Below are 19,595 nucleotides of genomic sequence, written 5' to 3'. Positions count from 1 at the left end.
CAGGTCCCCATGGATGTGTGCTCTCTTCGGCCAGAAGCTCTGTCTTCAGCTTCTCAGAACTGCTCAGAGCAAGGCTCCCTCCATCCTAGAATCCAAGTAATATCTAAAGGCAAAACCGCATGGCAGGTCGGAGCCAACCCCCCACCACCCACTCCCCGGCAGCAGACCTCCACACTTGACTGCTTCCATGTGTGTTCTGTATTTATCCTCCAGCTTACCTTTACTTGGAGCTTCCCAGGAAACATACTCACCGAGCTTTGGCCTTCTATCCTTTATCTAATTTTTTTTTTTAATCTAACCCTGATTATTACAACCACCCAGGGGTATGGAAGGCATGGCAACTTCCATTTCCAAGAGAGATGCAGGCCAAGAGAGGAGAATGGACAGCAGAGGGACTGAGTCTGTGTCTGGGGAGGGGCTGGATCCATTAAGAATGGGTGTGGATAGAAGATGGAAAGAGGCTGAGGAAGAAAATCCAGACCCATGGCTAGCAGGTAAGGGAGTGCAGACTTGGGTCCTATGTTCATTGAGGGACCTTGAAGGTCAGACTCCTTCAGTACAGAAGAGGAAACAGTTCCAGAGGATCTCTCCCCTTGCCTAGAGTCCCAGAGCTATTAAGTGGTAGAGTTGAGGCTTATATCCGCGGTTCCCTGGAAAGCAGTTCAATGTACTGTCAGGAATATCCCTGTATTTGTCAAACTGGGTTCCTCTGGATCTAAGCAGACCCATGCAATAGTCCCAGGTTGCTTATGACTATTTAAATTTAAAATCTGAATTAAACAAAATTAACATCTCAGCGCTGGGTGTGGCGGTGCACATATGTAACGTGAGCCCCTGAGAAGCTGAGGCAGGAGGATTGTTGATTGAAGCCTTTGTAGACTACAGAGAGAGACTCCATTTAAAAAAATAATAATAAAATAAGATTACATTAAAAATAAACATTTACTCCCTTAGTCCAACTAGCCTCATTCCAGGTGTTCAATAGCCATGTGTAGCTAGTGGTCATCGACTAGTGAGGGCCGGGACCAAACATCGTAGCACCCCAGAAAGCTCTCTTGAGCAGCATGGCTTTGATGCGAATGTTGATGGACAAAGAGTTCTGTGGCAAAAAGCAAATAGATGAATAGAGGATACACCATCTTCTTTCCCCTTGTGGCAACTCAGAATGTGCTTTATAGCACAGACCTTCCACGATGTCTGTGGTTCTCCAAACAGTCTCCCCCGAGCCTCACAGAGATGCCAGTCCAGGAGTCCGCAGGATGCTACTGTTTGATGGAATATGCTGTATTTCTGCCCTCTGTGTGTGGTACCCAGCATCAGTGAGTGATGTAACAGAATCAACCTCCTCCCCGTCCCTGCTTCATCCTGGGAATTGATTGCCACAAGGTCACTCTAACAAGACTTACACAGCAGGGATTTTAAATGACAGAGCAGAAAGCCGTCCATAATATCTGGAAGCAAAAGTTTCCTTGAACTCTACCTCAGTGTTAGTTAACAATGTCTCACCCACGCTTCAGGAAGTTCTTTCTTGTGTCTAAGACATCTTGCTTATAAACTGAGCCCCATTTCTCTACTCTAGCTATTATGGGGCCTCGGGAAATCTGTGGCTCAGGTGTGTGTTGCACATCTACTCAGCACTGAGTACTTGGCTGGGTACTGCTGCCTCCAAGCTCAGTACTCTTTCCATTAGAATCATGCCATTCCCTCCTCTCCTCAGTCATGCAGGAGTAGAGATAATGGTGTTGGGGTTTTAAGGTTCTTCAGGTCATGCCGCAGCAGAGCTAGGACTCTTCTTCAAGTCCTCTGACTCCTCTCTGTTCTGCACCGTCCCCCTCCTCAGATCTGTACATTCAACCCCAACTTTAGTGTGGGCTCTGCCTGGTAGGAATGGAGACGTCTGGAGCAGAGGTCCCTACATCCTTGAGCAGAGGGGCAGGGCAGTGACTGAATGCAGTCCAGAGCCCAGAAGACACGAGAATGTCTGGCCACAGGCTCAGGGGCTCTTCAGCCACAACATAATGTTCTGCGCAGAGAAGTCCCTAGATTGCTGCGACATTTGTCCCCACCCTCCAGGCCAGGGGGGGAAGGTGGGGCAGTCAGGAGAAGTTCGAGGGCAGAGAAGATTAAAAATCTAATCAAAGGCTGAGGAAATGAGGGGCTGCAGGGAGATGTGGCTCAGGGCTCTGGATGAGAACGTCTTCCATCTTCCTTATTAACGCAGGGCCAAGAGACACTGAGGGTAGAATTAGGAACGGGAATCTAATTCTATTTTCCAGCCTTCAGAATCGCATAGCAGGGATCATTCCATGGGGAATCTACCGCTTACACTCCTGCTTCCCAGAAGGAGATTTTTTTAATAAGCAGGTTTGGGACTAAGCAGAGATACATAGTAGATTATAATATTTTTTCTTTAATGAAAAAAAAATAAGTTGGAGCATCTGTAAGTCTTTTTCCGAAAAGGCCAAGAGAAGAGATGGGGTGAGTGGCCCTGCCATGGCCCTCCTAGTCCTCCCACAGAACCCAAAGGAGTTGGCTCCTTGTGGGCTCCCAAGGAGAGCTGTGGATCCCCATGAGAGCTGTGGGTCCCCACGACAGCTGTGGGAACACACTTGGTGTGATCAGAAGAGGAAGTGGTGGCTAAGACAGAGGCAAAACCTTTGTCTTAAGAGAAAAGAGAACCATCCTGGGAATGAAGGAAAGTGCCTGCCATGCAAGCTGGTGGACTCAAGCCTGGATCCCCGTAGAGCCCTCCTAAAAACCCGGTCTGCAGTGAACAGCTGCCATCTCAATGCTGGAGGGGCAGAAATAGGGCAATCCCCTCCCCCTGGACAATCAGGCTAGCCAAACTGCTGAGCTCTAGAGAGGCCCTGTCTCAAAAAGTAAGGAGAGTGATTGAGGAGGGCATCCAAAATCAACCTACACTTTAAAACACACACATGCACACATGCATACGTGCACATGTGTGCACGCACACACACACACACACACACACACAGCACCATCTTTGGCTGTGGTGATCCAGAGGAGCCATTCGCTGCTCAGCAGATCACCCCACCTCTCTGAACCCTTCTTTCCTGTTGTTGGAGACAAGGAAGCTCACTGAAGTAGCTGGGCAGGAAAATACCTGTGCCCGGCGGACGGTGTTTGGTTACTGTTATCTCACCCTGCAACACTGACTGAGGTAGTGGGAACCGAGCAGGGACATTATGATTAATACCCAGGACCCTTTCGAAGACTAGCTGGGGCACTCATGGGCTTTCTCTATGCCAATGCCTTGATCCGCTGTGAGAAGCCTCTTGTTTAAAACAAACTTACCCATGTACCTGCAGGCTGATCTTGGGACCTCAGTGACACTTACTGTGTGCTGAGAGTTTTTATATTATTTCATTTCAACTTTGAGTTCTCGGGTCCTGGCTTTGATCCCTGACATTACCCAAGAAGTTTAAATCCTCTCATTTAAACCAGAGAGCCGACTATAGCAGGTTCTATTATCGGTCTCATTATACACATGAAGAAAGCAGAGGTGGCGTCCAATTTCAAGGTCACATGGTTCTCACCTCCCTTGGCTTTGTTCACTCTTCTGATCCATATGGGAGTGAGGACCCCATTTATCTACATGTGGGGAGCCCAGAGACCTCCCGTGGGAGAGGTGCAGTTGGAGGCCAGGTGCTGGAGTTGAGCAGTTGAGCTGGCTCCCCACCCGCTCAGACCTCTGGCTCTGTGGCCTTCTCCACCGTTCCTGCTCCTAGGAACAGCCTCAGGTGGGAGACGGGACCCAACAGGCAGGTGAAAGGCATGGTTCCCATGCTTGAATCTGAAGCGTGTCCCCCACCATTCAGTGACCAGTCACTCTGGACTCCCACCTTCTTCAGCTAGGTAGAGCAGCGCTCAGGAAGTTGAAGGAGGAAGATATTGAGGTTGAAGCCTTCCTGGACTACCTAAGTAGAAGACCTAGCATCTCACCTAACTGATGTCCTCCCTCTACAGACAAAGAAAAGAGTTAGTGCCGCAGAGGAAGTTTGACAGCCGTTCAACCCGAGTTTGACACTTGGCAAGGGAGGAAAACCGAGCACGTGGCATGTCAAGGGCACCAGGCACCACATCACACTCCTTTAACTTAAGTCCCCTTCAGGACTTCGCAGTGCCCCCACCCCCCCGCCCTGACTGGGTACAGAGCTCTCCCCACAGCCAAGTGCTATAAGGAGGGAGACAGCTAGTGGAAGGAGACGGGAAACGAGGCTGAGGGAACAGCTGAACTAGATATTGCTTTGTATTGTCTTCTTTGAGATGGGTTGCGGGTTGTGTGGGTTGCAGGTTGCATGTGTCGCAGGGTGGCCTCAAACTCACCGTGTAGCCAAAGATAATCTTGAACTTCTGATCCTCCCGTCGCTAACAACTAATTGCTTTGTGTGTGACCCCTTGCTCCATTTATATGGAGGTTGAAGCCAGGGCTTCCTGAATGCTGGGCGAGTGTTCTACCCACTGAGCTACTCCCCAGCATGCGGACATAGATAGATATTTTCTTTATTTTCTCTCTCTCTCTCTCTCTCTCTCTCTCTCTCTCTCTCTCTCTCTCTCTCTCTCTCTGTCTCTCTCTCTCTCTCTCTCTGTGTGTGTGTGTGTGTGTGTGTGTGTGTGTGTGTGTGTAGGTATATGGGTATGCTCTGGCATGTGGAAGCCAGATGTTGATGTTTAGATGTCTTCCTCAGTCACTCTATCTTTTCTTTGAATCTATTTATCTATTTATTTCTCTCTCTCTCTCTCTGTGTGTGTGTGTGTGTGTGTGTGTGTGTGTGAGAGAGAGAGAGAGAGAGAGAGAGAGAGAGAGAGAGAGAGAGAGAGAGAGAGAATGTCAGAGAACAACATGTAGGAGCTGTTGTGGGTCCTAGGGATCAAGCTCAGGGCATGATTGGGCAGCCAGCATCTTCACCTGATGAGTCATCTTGCCAGTCATCCACTTTATTTGTCTGTCTATCTATCTATCTATCTATCTATCTATCTATCTATCTATCTATCTATATGCTGTCTGTCTCTCTGAGACTGAAACTGGCTGGCCATCGAGATGCCAGAATCCACCTGTCTCTCTGAGTATCTATCTATCTATCTATCTATCTATCTATCTATCTATCTATCTCATCTGTCTGTCTGTCTGTCTGTCTGTCTGTCTGTCTGTCTCAGACTGAAACTGGCTGGCCATCGAGATGCCAGAATCCACCTGTCTCTCTGAGTATCTATCTATCTATCTATCTATCTATCTATCTATCTATCTATCTATCTATCTATCTATCTATCTATCTATCTCATCTGTCTGTCTGTCTGTCTGTCTGTCTGTCTGTCTGTCTGTCTGTCTCAGACTGAAACTGGCTGGCCATCGAGAAGCCAGAATCCCCCTGTCTCTCTGAGTATACCCTTCACCTAGCACCAAGTCACAAGCACTTGCCAACACTCCTGGCTTTCCAGAGTATTAGATCAGACCTCTATGCCGCAGCACTTTACCCCTGAGCCATCCCCCTAGCCCATTTTGGATTTTGATATTGTATTCTCTTTGTCCCCTGCAGACACACCACTCAAGCATCTCTCTCTATCCTTGTCCTGTGGCTGTAACCAATGCTGGCTGCACTTTCACAGCCTTGATATCCTCCCCCTGGCCCTGGGGCCCCTGCCTTCCAGTTCTGGAAACCAGCCTATGCCCTTCCTCCCAGAGCAGCTGCCTATTGGGCTCCACATTGATCCACTTTGATCCTGACCAAGACTAATGGGTTCCCCAGGCTCCTCAGCTCAGCCTTGGCAGACATGCCTGCTGCTAGGTCAGCATCCTGTTCCGATCCTACAAAAGAGAAAGACTTGGGTGGATGTGGTGGAGGCCTGAAGACAGAGCAGAATTTAACCCCTGTGAGGGCCGCTGTGCTTGGTAAAGCCTTAGTTCTAGTACCCAGATGTGGGGAGAAAGACAGTGAGCACATACCCTGTGGTACCGAGTGAAGCATCCTTTCTCTTCTGCAAGTCCCCACTACCCAGAACCAAAAGTACCCACTTCTGGGACCCGTGAGATGGCTCAGCAGGTTAGAGTGCTTACCACCGAACATGACAGCCTGAGCTTAAACCCCTGGACCCACATGGTGAAAAAGAACTAATTCTGGAAAGTGTTCTCTAACAAAATTAATTTTAAACATTTTTTTTTTTAAAAATCCTGTTTTTTGGATTTTCAGAATCAGAGATGCCCTGAGCTCAAAATGCATTCCATTTTTTTCTTCCCACTTCCCATCCATAGTTTAATTTCCTAAAGAGTAGTCCATGAAAGAGCCTGCCTAGGGTTCTTTGCCTCCAGGGATGGGGAAGCAAACTGCCACGTGTGCAGCCCATGGCTTCAGTGAAATGGAAGGCGCTTCCCTAGTGTGAGCATGCCTGTCTCCCTGTGCTGCCTAACCCCTCATGGTCCCGAGGCTTCCATGACCAAGTGTGTTTCTGACTGCCTTTCGCATTGCCACACTCTTCCCTTTGCCCTGCTCGCTTGGCGACAACATGACATGTCTTGCCAGGCGCTGCTGCTCCCCTGGCCTCAGAGTACTTCCCCCAATTGCTAATTCAGTTCAGTGAAACAAGAACGGGTGCACCCCCCTTTACTGGGGATATGAAGAAGTGTTTGAAAGGGTTCCCTGAGGGAAATCATTCAGGTATATAGTATTGTAACTGGATGGCCCAACTCACATGATCTAACTTACATTTTCCCCACCTTTACCATTGCGCCAAAGCAATTCACCTTCCGTGGAAAACGTTCTTAAGGAGTTTTTGAGATGCTCCATAGGTAAAGTGCTACCACATAGTATGAAGACCTGTGTTTGGATTCCCAGCGCCCACATAAAAACTTGGGAGTAGTGGCATGTGCTTTGCAATCTCAGTGCTAGGCAGGTAAAAGCAGGAGAACCCCTGGGCTTGTCGGGAAGCAGCCTAGCTGAACCAGTAAGCTTCTGGCCCAGGCAAAGGCTCTGTCTCAACAACTAAGGCAGAAAGTGATTGAGGAAGACAGTGGCCATCAACACCCCCCACACCCCACATACTTACTATACTTGAAATTTCTTTTGGATCCCTTCCCTGGCTAATGGTATTAGGTTCTATACTTTCTTGGGGGATGCTGGGCAGTGACAGTAAGTCATGTGATCACAAGGGGGAAACCCACCACATTAGAGTGTGTAGCGTGTGGCGTTGCTAAGCCACGGTGTTCCAGGGATAATGTGTGCAGTGGGTTTTCCTATTAGGGTAGTTCCCGCTGACAATGGCTTTATCAGGACAGAGTTCCTTGAAAATTCATGGGACTGTGTATGCCGACAGATATTTTATGTGATTGACTTTAGGGACTGGGTGGTTGTCCCTGGAAGTGTTGGGGAAGGGAGAAGATGGGTGAAGATAGAGAAAGGAAAGGTGTTCAGGAGGAGAGGCAGGAAATCACAGTGAGAGGCTAACAGGCTTTGCAGAGCCCCTTCTGGGTGACTGACGCTTTGGTGTTGCTTTATTGACTCTTCATGACAGACAACCTTTCTCCTGGTTTCCTGGGCATGGTGGCGTAGTGAGCTGGGGACGTTGTCTCACTGACTCCCTTGTGACATTTCAGAATTGTACAAGCCTCAGTCTTGTGCTCATTTTTGCCACTGCAGGCACCATATAGGTGGGGGAAGGGATGACCTTCTGATGGGTGGTTGGGGGGTTCGCTGTTTAGGGGTGCTCACTGCCTTCCTCTTTAGTCCCTCCTCTCAGCACACAGAATGTGGGGTCAAGTAGAGGAAATGTCCTGTTCTTGTGTAAAGGACAGCAGAGCAGCCTGGGAGTCAGTGGCCACGGATTGATTGGAGCCCAGTGTACCTGCCAGGATGAAGGGATTGAAGGCTCCCTCAGCTACCTTTGTCAGGCCTCACCAGTCTGCCCACAGTCCTGCTGTCTCCCTTTGGATTTCCTGGCTTCACCCTACTGAATGGTGTTACCCATTTGGTACATTCTGGGCTCAGGGGACAGTTAGCCTCTTTGTAGCCAAGTACCAAAGGTTAACAGACCAGGTCAGTGGGGTTCATTCAACTTCTGAATTTTAATCTCTCTGGTGTCAGTGATCATCAGCCCATGCCCAGGACCTGGCCAGGATTCGGGAGAACTGTCCTGTGCTCTTTACCCTGACTGCCTGGTGAAAATGGTGCCTTTGGGTCAGAAGTTCAAGTATTCGCCTGGTGGGGGTTTGCCTCTGACGTCACCTCAGAGGAAGACACGGTACCTTCTTTCTCCATCCTGCAGCTGGACCAACGGAGGCTGTTCCCATAGAAGTCCAAACCCATTTAGGCCACTAAACAAAACAGGAATGTGACTTAATTCCACTCTCCACTTGACTTACTTAAGCCCCTGAGGGCAGGATCCAGCCTACTGTTTGTGTATATAGATTACCCTAGTAACACACCTCCTCCAGTAAGGCCACACCTCTCAATCTTTCCAAAGCTTTTCCACCAACTAGGGAACAAGGATTCAAACATATGAGCCTACATGGGTCATACCATGTGGCCCTCATTTGTGAAGCAAGTTATTCCAGCTCTCTCCATCCCTCACCAGGCAGTCCCCAGCTCCCGGAAGGACTTTATCAAAACAGGAGCAGGAAAATGGGTGGCCTACACCTTTCCAGGTTCCCTCCTCCATCATCCAAGCCCTCAAGCTCCCACTCTGGCTGGTTGCTTGTTTCAAAACAAAATGAAACAAACAAAACCACTCTTTCTGGTTGTAAACAAACAAACAAACAAACAAACACAAACACACCGAGTGCTGACTTTACTCAAGGGCCCAGGTGCATAGCCATGTCTCTGGTGTGCTGCGTGGACATAGTCCCTGCTGCCTATTGCTTTGTCCCAAGAGAAAACATGGTCTCATTTGTAAAGAGCTGGGTGAAGATCAGAAAATGAGAAATCTAGTACCTGCTGCCTCCCGCCCATGAGTGACCGGGCAAGTCACAGCATCTGCTTATGACAGGGAGAGTGGGTGGATGCTCTTCAGTGCCACCTCTGAATTCTGTCGATTGTCTTTAGACCTCAGGAGGGTACAGAAAAGACTCTGCATGGGTTGTAGTGAAGGCATCTCTGAACTGAGTGCTCTGTTAGCCAGCGCCGAAGCCGGCAGCACAGGCAACCTAGAGTGGTAGAAAACCTGCTTTCTCTTGCCGTCCACAGCGTGAGGTGCGTTCCTTACCTCTCTGCTTCCCATCCTCCTCGGAACTTGGGGATTTTTAATACTTTATAGAATTGTTATGAAGACTTACATAAGATAAGCCATGCAAAAAATTTTAGTACATTAGCCACAGCATAATAAGGTTTGATAAATGTTACGCCTGTCCTTTCTTTGTGAGCAAATGCCTGCAGGTATCTTTCCGACAGACTCAAGACTACTGGCTCTGGGGAGATGGTCCTCCCGCCACACATCTGCCCTCCCCGTGCCTGCCTTGGCAGGGACAGACAAAATTAAGTCCCTCTAATCTCAGTGACGTTGTTCTGGATTGTTTCTTCCCACCAAGACCCCTAGCATCAGCCATCTGGGTTGGTGGGGAAGAGAAGAATCCTTAGCTTGGGATCCTCCTTTGCCATTTGTTTCTGAGCCCAGGTTTGCTGCTGTTTTCTTTTATGGTCATGGTAATACCTTGTCCTAGAGCAGCCACAGGGTTCTGGGAAGTTAAAAGAGGCTTGCTTGGACTTTTTCCTGGGCCTTGGAGTCTAGAGGAAACTGCTCCTCCACCGTCACAATGGAAACAAGGGCTTTTCTTGGAAGATTTGATGGAGCACTTCTAGGTCCTCCTGAGCACTTAAGAGTTTTAGGTGTAGCATTTGACACTGCCCAGCCCGGGAGCTGCCTGCTCATAGGATTTGTCCTTCTTATAGAGAAGGACTGAGGCCTAGACAGCTGGCTACATGGGAAGATTGTGGAAGTGGGGGAAGAGGCTCAGGGCTGGTGCTGTCTGATCAAGTTCTCAGCTAGTGGGCACAGTGTTTTGAGCGACGCACTGGGGGCTGTCTCACCTTGTGCTGCATTCCTGAAGGGGCCACATGTTCTACTCTGAAAGTAGGGGACTACTGGGGAGCTCATGGGAGCTTCTGGGTGCTCCTTATAGTAGATGGCATAAGTGAAGCCAAAGAGGCAGAGAAATCTATTTGGGGTTTAAAGACCTCCCTAGCACTGGCTCTGAGCTGCCTCCAGCCTGAGACACTCTGTGCCTCGGTTTTCCCCAGAGCATCAATGGAAGTGGCTCTGCAGACTCTCAGGGGATTCTTCCTCCCTCCTTCCCACAGGCCTTTTAAACCTGGAGAAGCTGCTCCGGCAATTCCTTATCTCCAAGGACACACTCTCAGTCCGGATGCTGGATGACACGCGAGACCCCACTCCGCTCCTCAAGGAGATCCGGGACGACAAGACAGCTACCATCATCATCCATGCCAATGCCTCCATGTCCCACACCATCCTCCTGAAGGTGGGAGCCTGGCTGGGTTGGGTGCTGGGAAGCATAGTGTATCCTTCCTCCCCTGTCTTTTCTGACTTGAGCTATGACTGTCCCTTGGTCCTGGGCTGGATCTGAATGCTGATCCCCTCTGTCTACTGATGTTTCCATGGACACCAGTTGGCTCCAAAGAGAAAGCAGGATGATGATGCCACTCAGAAACACTTAGCACCAGGTGGGGCTGAGAGACCAGTTGGACCTAGAGTCAGACTGAAGAGGCCCTGGTGAAGGCCACTTGTCAGACAGTGTATACACAGCACCACTCACATGCGGTGCCGAGTGTCAGCCTGTCCTCAGCTCTGACAATGTTTCAACAGTTTGCAAAGTGCCTCCCTGCCATTTCACAGCACAGTCCTCTCCAAGGTGATGTCAGATAGGTTTGTCGTTGTCTCCATTGGGCAGGTGAAGAAGCTGAGGCCCTGGGAGGTTAGCAGCTGTCAGAGGCTAGCCTTGTGGACACCCGGGCTGAATACACCTCGTTTGCTCTCTCCCACAGGGCAGACACTTTCTATTAGGGTTTATGATGACGTAGAGTGATGGCCAAGCAGACATACGCATATAGACATGGGACTTTGTCAGAGGCAGATCCCAGAGAGAGAAGTCAGATAACTAGGTTCATATGGACAGCCGGAAACAGCTGGGCAGCTGAGGTGCCACCTTGCCCCAGTTCCTGGGCTAAGCATGAGTTTCAGAGAGCAAGCCTTGCTCTAGGCTCTTCCTTAGCTCCACAGCTGTCCCAATAACTGCTCAGGCACACTGACCTCTCTTAATGTTATTTTAATTGCACATTTAAGCACACCCTGCCATCTTCCACTGGGGTAGCCAGACTCCTCGTTAACCTCTGTCTGGCTGTGCTGAGCCCGAAAACACTCAATGTCTGTCTTTTTCTTGCCTATATTTTCTGCCTCTTGCCTCTCTTCCTCCCCTGCCCAGGTTTTCCCCCCCTAAATCTGAGAGTTAATAAGAGATTTGAATGAGTTCTCCTGGTACCCAGGGCTGTCCCTTTAGCCTGTTGCTATAGTAATTTTCCACAGCACCAAAATCACATCTGTCTATGAGCACTCAACTTAAGAAAGAACACTCAAACACACACACACACACACACACAAAATGCACACAGACATTCACACACAGAAAAATACACAGAGTCACAAACACAGACACCATAAAGATATACACAGTCACACTCACATAGACACAGTCACACACAAGAAAGACACAAACACACACACAAACATAAACACTCATATACACACATTGTCATACAGAGAGACATGAACACACACAGATGCACAAACAGCCACATATGCACGCACGCACACACACACACACAGAGTCATGTACATATGCACACACACAGACACAGTTACACACACCTCTTTTTGTCCTTTTCTTCTTCCTTCTCACATTCGAGATGTTGTCAATGAGGTCATTAGGAATGAAAAGGCTCCTGTAGGTTTTCGGGATGAGAGAAGCAGGCTGAGGGGTCATCTTTAGGGGTAAGAGCTTCAGTTGAGTAAACAGATGTCCTCCCAGCATCCCTTCGGAGAGCAGAGGCCGGGGGTGGGGATTCTTTCCAAGAGTGTTCCATGACACCTGGCAGAGCAAATTGATTGTTTCCCAGCCCCCAAGCTACCCCCACTTCACTAACATTCTGAGTTCATTGCCGGAATTTTCAAAAAAGTACAGAGAGGAAAATAAATGTCACTCACTACCCATCGCCAAACCTTAACCTTTCCTAAAGTTTGAATGTCTATTCTTCTTGCTTCAGACATCCCCCAGTTATCCCACACTGCTTAAAACTTTCTGTGAGCAGCTAGTCTCTTTGCGCAACTATGTATCATGCATTTTTCCACGTCATTAAATATTTCTCTACAAATATTTCAGTGGCTGTATCATTTCCTATCATGTCGATGTCCCGTAATTTATTTAACCATCCCTTCATCCTTGTAAAAACAGGTTGTTTCCAGTCTTTTGCTATGATAAATAATGTGAGGGCACACATCTTCATACATAAATCTTTCTGCACGTGCGCTCATGCATATTTTTGAGCATATGCTTCTCAGAGTGGAATGCCAAGTTCAAACGACACACGCTCTGAAGGAGAGGACTCGCCACCCTTAACCGTTTACACGCTCAGATGTGGCATACGGTGCACCTTTGCCAATGCTGTTATGTTCCTTTAAACACACCTTGTGCTTTCCCATTTCCTAGGGCTTTTTTGTAGGAGGAGGAAGCTCTGGGATGTATGTATGTATTTACTTATTGCACCATGCTTCTGAAGGCAACTGCCTATATTGGTCCTCATTATCCAACAGCTGTTCTGGCTGCCCCATGGCCATCCTTTCTAACCCCACCCCCTTTCTACCTACATTCCTGCATTTTCACAGCCAAACTAATCGATGAGCAGGGTGCTTTGGGGAAACCTGTTCCCTTGTTTCCCGCCTGACATCCTGGTAGCCACAGGCAGGCAGTCTCTCCAGCAAGCCTGGCCTTTATCCTTGGGCTTCTGTGGGGCTCCATGTTTCTCTCTCTGGGGGCTCCCAGGGGCTTTCTGGAGCCCCGCTGTGCACATGGGAGTCAGGCTCTGGTTGGCAGCTCTCAGCAGCTTCTTGATTTCAGGAGGCTTTGCACAGTAATCCCCTACTTTATTGAGTGGCAGTTCCGACACGAACTCCATGTTTACCCAGAATTCATCTCTTAAAAACCTAGGATCTCTTGTCTTTTATCTCTAGGACACAGGTTTCACAAAATGGATTTTAACTACTGACTATGCCCCTTAGCCTGCTCCTGGCTGGATGCCTGTCACCAGTAGCCTGGTGTGGGTCTAGGCAGTGTCTGAGGCAGTGGTCCTCTTACAGTAAAGACTGAGTGTGGGGGGTGGGGTATGGATGAAGGGTGACATCCTGCCTGTCTTGGGAGTGGGGAAGAAAGTGTTAAAGAGAGAAGGAGCCCTGTGGAAATCTTGTACTCCACTGTAACCCCAAAGGAGCTTGATCTTGACACCAAGCCCTTCTGCACTTCAGGTGCCCATTGGGACCATGGTGATATCAGTGTATCCTGAACCTCCAGCAGCTGGGGAGACACAAAGTTAAGAATGCTCGCAAAGTTATTTGAGTTCTGGGGAGAGAAAGAGGAAAATGCAATTCCCCTGGTCTTGTTTCTCTCCTCCTCCGCCACAATAGTCATGACAAGAGCCATCTCCCAGTGGCCCAGGGCTGCAGGATATATTATGAAAATCTAACGGACTGTCAGGAGGGCTGAGGACCCTGGAGAGAGCCAGGCTCATTACTTACCTGATCTCCTTGTCGGCTCCTATAGCACCTGTCACGCTCAAAGCCAAACACCCTGACAGGCAAGGTTGGTTAGGGGTTTTTATGATGGCAGCAGAGATCAAGCCAAAGGGAGGCTGTTTCAAAGCCACAGTTCTCAGCTGTGGGATGACACCACACTCCTGTACGGTGATCAAGAGCGAGGCATGTCACCAGCAACTTGTTCCTTAGCAGGAATAAAGGACTATCAAGTTTGCAAATGACTCACTTGATCTCCACATGGCTGCAGATGCAGCCTGCTCAGGTCTCCGCTGCATCCCGACGAGGCAGGGTTCATCTGGGCATGCTCTGTCATCCTACTCACAGTCCTGAAGAGTGCTGTGTATGCGATTCCATCAAGCGTGTGGCCCTTGAGGAGCGTATAGTTTGATTAAAAGCTTTGGAATTCTGATACATGTGATCTCATACAAGTGACTTGGTCACTGTTGTGCCAGTTTCCTCTTCTGGAGGAAAATGGAAGTCCAGGAAGGAAAAATGATGCTTGTCCCCTTTGCTTAGCCCATGTTGAAGGCTTTAGAATACGAGGCATAGATTGAACGGTAGGTGAACCTTAGCCATGTTGTTAGGAGTCACGGAGGTTATACTAGGATGTTTTCTTATTTGCGTCATTTCCCTTAAATCCATTCTGGTTCCTGAAATACTCGGTCCTATCTGTGGGACTGTGTTGTGCATTAGAACAGTAATCAGATATGGGAGACTCACTGGGGGTGGGGCGGGGGGTGAGGTGGAGAGAACATACTCTAGAGGCTGATGATTCTGTCCTTCATCCTATAAGATCCAGGGTCACTTGAGAACCAGTCAAGACGTTCTGCACTGCCTGTGCTTAGGGTTAGTGGGCCAGATAAATAGTAGACTTGGCATCCTGCTGCTCCTGCGCTTACAGGTGTGTCTCTCTCTAATCGTCTTCTCTTTGCATTGCAGGCAGCTGAGCTGGGGATGGTGTCAGCCTATTATACATACATCTTCACCAATCTGGTAAGACCCAGCCCTCCTCCTTAGCATAGTGTTGGCCAGGGTTAGTGGGTATGAGGGGGTGATGTGGAGAAGATGGCTGGTGGGGAAAGGGAGGCAAAAGAACCAAAAGCAACCATCATGTCCGAGCATCGTGAAGACACAGGATCCAGAAGCCCAGTGGGATCCTCATGCTAACACCTTCAGCCCTTTGAGAACTGGAATTTGGAAGCTCTGATGCCTCCTCCAGTGTTGCTGGTTTTATAGCACAGATTCCTCAGGGCAGCTCTGTGATGGATAAGCTTCCTCAGTGGGTACAGTTTCTAGCCTGCAGTAGAATTCCCCCCAGCCACCGTGATAACTCAGAAAGAGGAAAGTTGGGGCACAAGATGTATGCATGTCTAATAGTGGTATAGCTGCATGTCCCCCCAGGTCATCTTAGCTAAAGCCCTTATTTTACAGATGAGAAAACTGGAATTGTATTGAATTTATTGATTTAAGTACTAACTTTGCCAAGATCCTAGCCATGTGCCCTTCAACAAGGCACTGAGCAGTGTGTGGTGTGCTTATCTGTGGAATAGGGACCTGAACAGCTACATCACGGCGGTGTTGTCAAGTTGTATGACAATGTATGTGGAAGCGTTTTGAAATTGTAAAGCATTAAGAAATGTGGAAATTGTTGAGGTAAATAGACAATATATGCATACACACACAGAGTTAATTCAAGAGTAGTCAGAAAATAAGAAGGAAAGCATTAAAACATAGCTTGATTTGGAGAGATGACTCAGAAGTTACAAACACATATCGGTTTTGCAGAGGTCCAGGTTTGGTTTCCTGAACCCACATGGCGGCTCACAACCACCTCTAACTCCAGATCCAGAAACTCCGACGCCCTCTTGCAGCCTCTGCAGGCATCTGTACACACATGTCTACACTAACACACAAGTGCATGTAAAAAATAAGTTCTTTGAAAATGTATAGCTTTTAACTTAGGAATAATGATGTGGTTTCTAAGAAGTTGCAAAGATAGCACATACATTTGCTTGCTGAGCAAGGCTTTCCTTAAGCCACTCCTCTATAGTCACACCTGCCATACCCCTCCCTACCATCTCTAATTCCTACAGCCAGGGACCCGCACTCTGTTTGTCTAACTTTATAGTTTGACGAAAGTGATATAGTGTGTGACCTTTTGTGACTGACATGTTCACTTGGTGGAGAGCCCTGGGGACCCACCTGGGTTGTTGCATCTTTACTGCTGTGTGGACTTTGGGGTTCAGTTGTACCCCTGTTTGCTCAATTAACTGTTCCCAGGCTAGGAGAGGTTTTGGTTATCTTCCGTATGCTATTATAGATCATCCTTCAGAGAAGAAGTTTATTTTATACATTGCTTGACTAGGGGTCATGGTTTTTCTCCTGCTGTGATGGAGAAGCAGCAGCTTGACAGAGGACGGGTTTGTCATGGTTTGCTGTTGGAGGCGACAGGCCATGATGGTGGGTAGAGGAGGCGTGGTGTCTGGGACTCAGGCTGGAGAGGTAGAGCTTGCAACATAGCCTGTTTTTCCAGAGATGCATGAGCAGGGTGGGATCGTGCTGGAAGTGGGGTCAGTCTGTAATCCAAAGGGCCCACCCCTTAGCGAGCCACTTCATCCAGCTAGATTCTCCGTCTTTTAAGAACTGCACAGCCTCCCCAGGCAGTACTGGCTGGGGACCAAGTGTTCAAACACGAGAGCCTGCAAGGGATTGCTTATATACCAACAATGCCACTAGATACCCCTTCGTCCAGACGTGACCCGTTTTGAGTAGTTCTTGTAAACCAAGTACTGGCCAGGCCTAAGGGATTGAAACTGGAATAAGAACCCAAGCCTGGGCCTGGAAGATGACTCAGTTGGTAAGGGCTCCTACTGCCAAGCCCTGTGACCCGAGGTTGATCATGTGGGAGAAGGAGAGAATTAACTCCACAAGGGGTGTGTGTGTGTGTGCATTGCATACACGAGTCCCATAGCATGTGTGTGGAGGTTACACCACACACACACACACACACACACACACACACACAGAGTAGAATGTTAAAAAAAAAAAAAAGAAGGAAAGAAGCACCTGCCTTGTAAAAACCCTAAGTACCAGTCGGTCTGACAGTAACAAGCAGAAAATTCTATTCCTAGAGACATTATAAACTGTACCAGCTCCCTAAGCAGGGACTGCTTGTTCAACCTGGGGCAATAGGGAACAGCTTCACTGAAGAAAGTTCTGGAAGAAAAATAGGGTCTTCTCTACACATAAAGAAAGGAAGAATGCTCCGGGATAAGGAACTGCACCTCAGGAACTTGGCTGTGAGGTGGCTCATGGCATGTCCAGGAAACAGTGAGGGCCCTAAACTCGCGCAGGTACCATACATTGGTGGCCCGAGTTCCCAGGTTGAAAGCCTGTAAAGGAACAAAGCAATTCCTTCCTTCTGGCACAGGGTCTCCCTCCACCAGGGCTTGCCAGGAAGTTGTTCCCCATGGCTTGAACTTGAGAGTACATGGCTGGCTCATTAAACCATCTGACTTACAGTTAACATTGGGGTTTGTTGTATCTGTTGTTACTTTCGTAGCACAAGCTGGCCTCAGAGCTCATAGTAATCCTCCTGTCGCAGCCTCCCGAGTGCTGGGATTACAGGTGTGTGGGGTGCTTACAGAAAACCATGAATATTCTACACGCACAGAGCAAAGAGCTGTCTCTAAGTGAGAACACCTGTGTAAGCAGCCTCTACACCCAGAAATAGAATATCACCAGCACCCCAGAAGCCCCCCTCACTCCCCTCAAAATGTAAAATAGAACAAACTGAATTCCTTTGTTTGCCATGTTTTTTCCCCCTTTTCTATCTAACACTGCAGCTGTAAATCAGAGAATTAACATGTTAAACGGGAGAGGAGGATTAGGTTATTCCCACAGCAATGCAAATGGGTTTGCTTATGGTGAGGAGGCGTCTGGGGCAGCCTGGGCAAGTTGGCAGGAGAGGAAAGAGACTAAAGTACCTTGTGTTTCTTTCTGAGAGCAGGGTGGGGGTGGGAGCAGAGAGGGGAGGAAGAAAGGCAGGTGGATGGGGCTGAGGTTGCCTGCACTGTGCCAGCCTGCCAGGGAGGCACCTTGCACCAGGCAGCACCAGCAGCTAAGGTCAGAGCTGGGCATCTCCATGTCTGGAGCCACTCAGCAGACAGAAGGAAGGCGTTCCCCCTGCAGTAGTCTGAAATAGATGGAGCTGCTGACTTGGGTGCTTAGGGAGACAGCATCCGCCATACTGTGTGCAATCCTTCGCTCTTTTTGGAGGGTGACAATGTTCTCCAGTAGGGAAAAAATGCATTGTCAAGTCAGGAGCCACAGGCACCAAGTCCCCATTCTTTCTTGTCCTCTCAGGGTGACTTTAGGTGAGCCGTGCAGACTCTCAGGGCCCATATTTTCTCGTTTTGGAGATAACTAAACCTTATGCTGTTGCTGTGAAGATACAATGAACTGTATGTGCAAAGCCTTCTGTGTCCCCAAGGAGCTGTATTGTTTTACATAGCAGGAGATGCTTTTGCTCTTGGAAGCTTTCCTCCTTGTTGGTGGGCATGGGTCAAGAATAGGTCTGCACCTGGAATTAACAGGACTCACGCCTGACTGTGGGTTTCAACGGGTAGGCAAAGATCTCACCGTTTGAGAAACAGTCAAGGAAACAAAAGCAGGAATTCTGCAGCAATCAATCAGTGAGGGAAGGTTCTGGAAGCTTCTCTTAGTGCCTTGGCTTTCCAGCAGGAGCAGGAGTAAAACATTGTTATAGGCCAGCTATACTGCCTGGAGCTTTCCGAGTCTGGAAGCAGAGCAGAAGGAGTTCGCAGCAGAGAAGCCATCTTCTGCATCCTCCAACTCCATCCTCCACACCGATGCACCTGGCTTTCTCTCTTCCTAACCCCCTCTCTCAGGCCCGCAGGGAACCCCATCTTCTCCCCGCTCTCTGGTTTCTGCTGCAGCCATGTGAGTTCTCAGCTTTTCCTCTTGCAAACCAGCATGGAGAGCTGGAAAAGACCTAGACCCGGGCATTTGATAGACAGGCCTTTAACCTTCTAGTTGGGGTTGCTACCAGCTGTGAAGACTACTTAACCTCTCTGAGCTCTGGTGACCTCTTTTGTCAATGGGCCCTGAACCTAGCTCAGGAGAACAATTGGCTCACCATATGAGTTTAATAAAGGGAAGCTATTATGGTGGAGAGACTTGGCTTTGCTTCTGGTGGGTTAAAAGGAACGGGAAACACATAGTTTGCTCCCCAAAGGATGATTCTTAAAATACCATTCTAGTTATTTCCAGAGAATGAACACAACCCAGTAGCTCAGCTGTTATGTGTAAGCATACTTGCCATTGCAGGATGTTTGTGCGCGTGTCGGTAATGACTGAGTGTCGCTGTCCCTGCGCCTCAGTCCCATCCAGGTGTTAAGAACTCTGATTGACGTAGGGCATCTGTAATAAATGAGTTAAACTTACAGCTCTGGTTTCGATCTGTTGATTACCTATAGCAAGAGCTGGGACAAAATGACCAATCATAAATTAAACACTGGGCTGGAGAGATGGCTCAGCCGTTAAAGACTAGGCTCACAACCAAAAATATGACATAAGTTAAACATTCAGCCATCCATTCACAGAACTCTGTTCATGTTGCACAATGCATAGCTTCTTTCTGAGTTGAGGCCCGGCCATTGGGAGAATGTGCGTGCCAACCTTAAACTTCGAGAGACACAGGGAAGTGATGTAAGAAGTGTTGCTGAGCTAGGGGAATAAAAGGAGGCTGC

The 19,595-nt window shown here is 48.6% G+C and overlaps 1 protein-coding gene across 1 annotated transcript in view; it reads left to right on the top strand.

Moving 5' to 3' along the window:
- Grik4 (glutamate ionotropic receptor kainate type subunit 4) overlaps positions 1-19,595 on the top strand; it is a 430,445-nt gene that overhangs the window by 276,098 nt on the left and 134,752 nt on the right. Inside the window, exons 7-8 of the mRNA XM_057767783.1 lie at positions 10,305-10,483; positions 14,764-14,817. Coding sequence (XP_057623766.1) covers positions 10,305-10,483; positions 14,764-14,817 — 233 coding nt within the window. The remainder of the gene's footprint in view (positions 1-10,304; positions 10,484-14,763; positions 14,818-19,595) is intronic.

The sequence above is a fragment of the Chionomys nivalis genome, chromosome 4, assembly GCF_950005125.1.
Source record: "Chionomys nivalis chromosome 4, mChiNiv1.1, whole genome shotgun sequence".
Lineage (NCBI taxonomy): Eukaryota > Metazoa > Chordata > Mammalia > Rodentia > Cricetidae > Chionomys > Chionomys nivalis.
The sequence above is the reverse complement of the archived record's forward strand: the minus strand, read 5'-3'. Positions and strand labels throughout refer to the sequence as shown.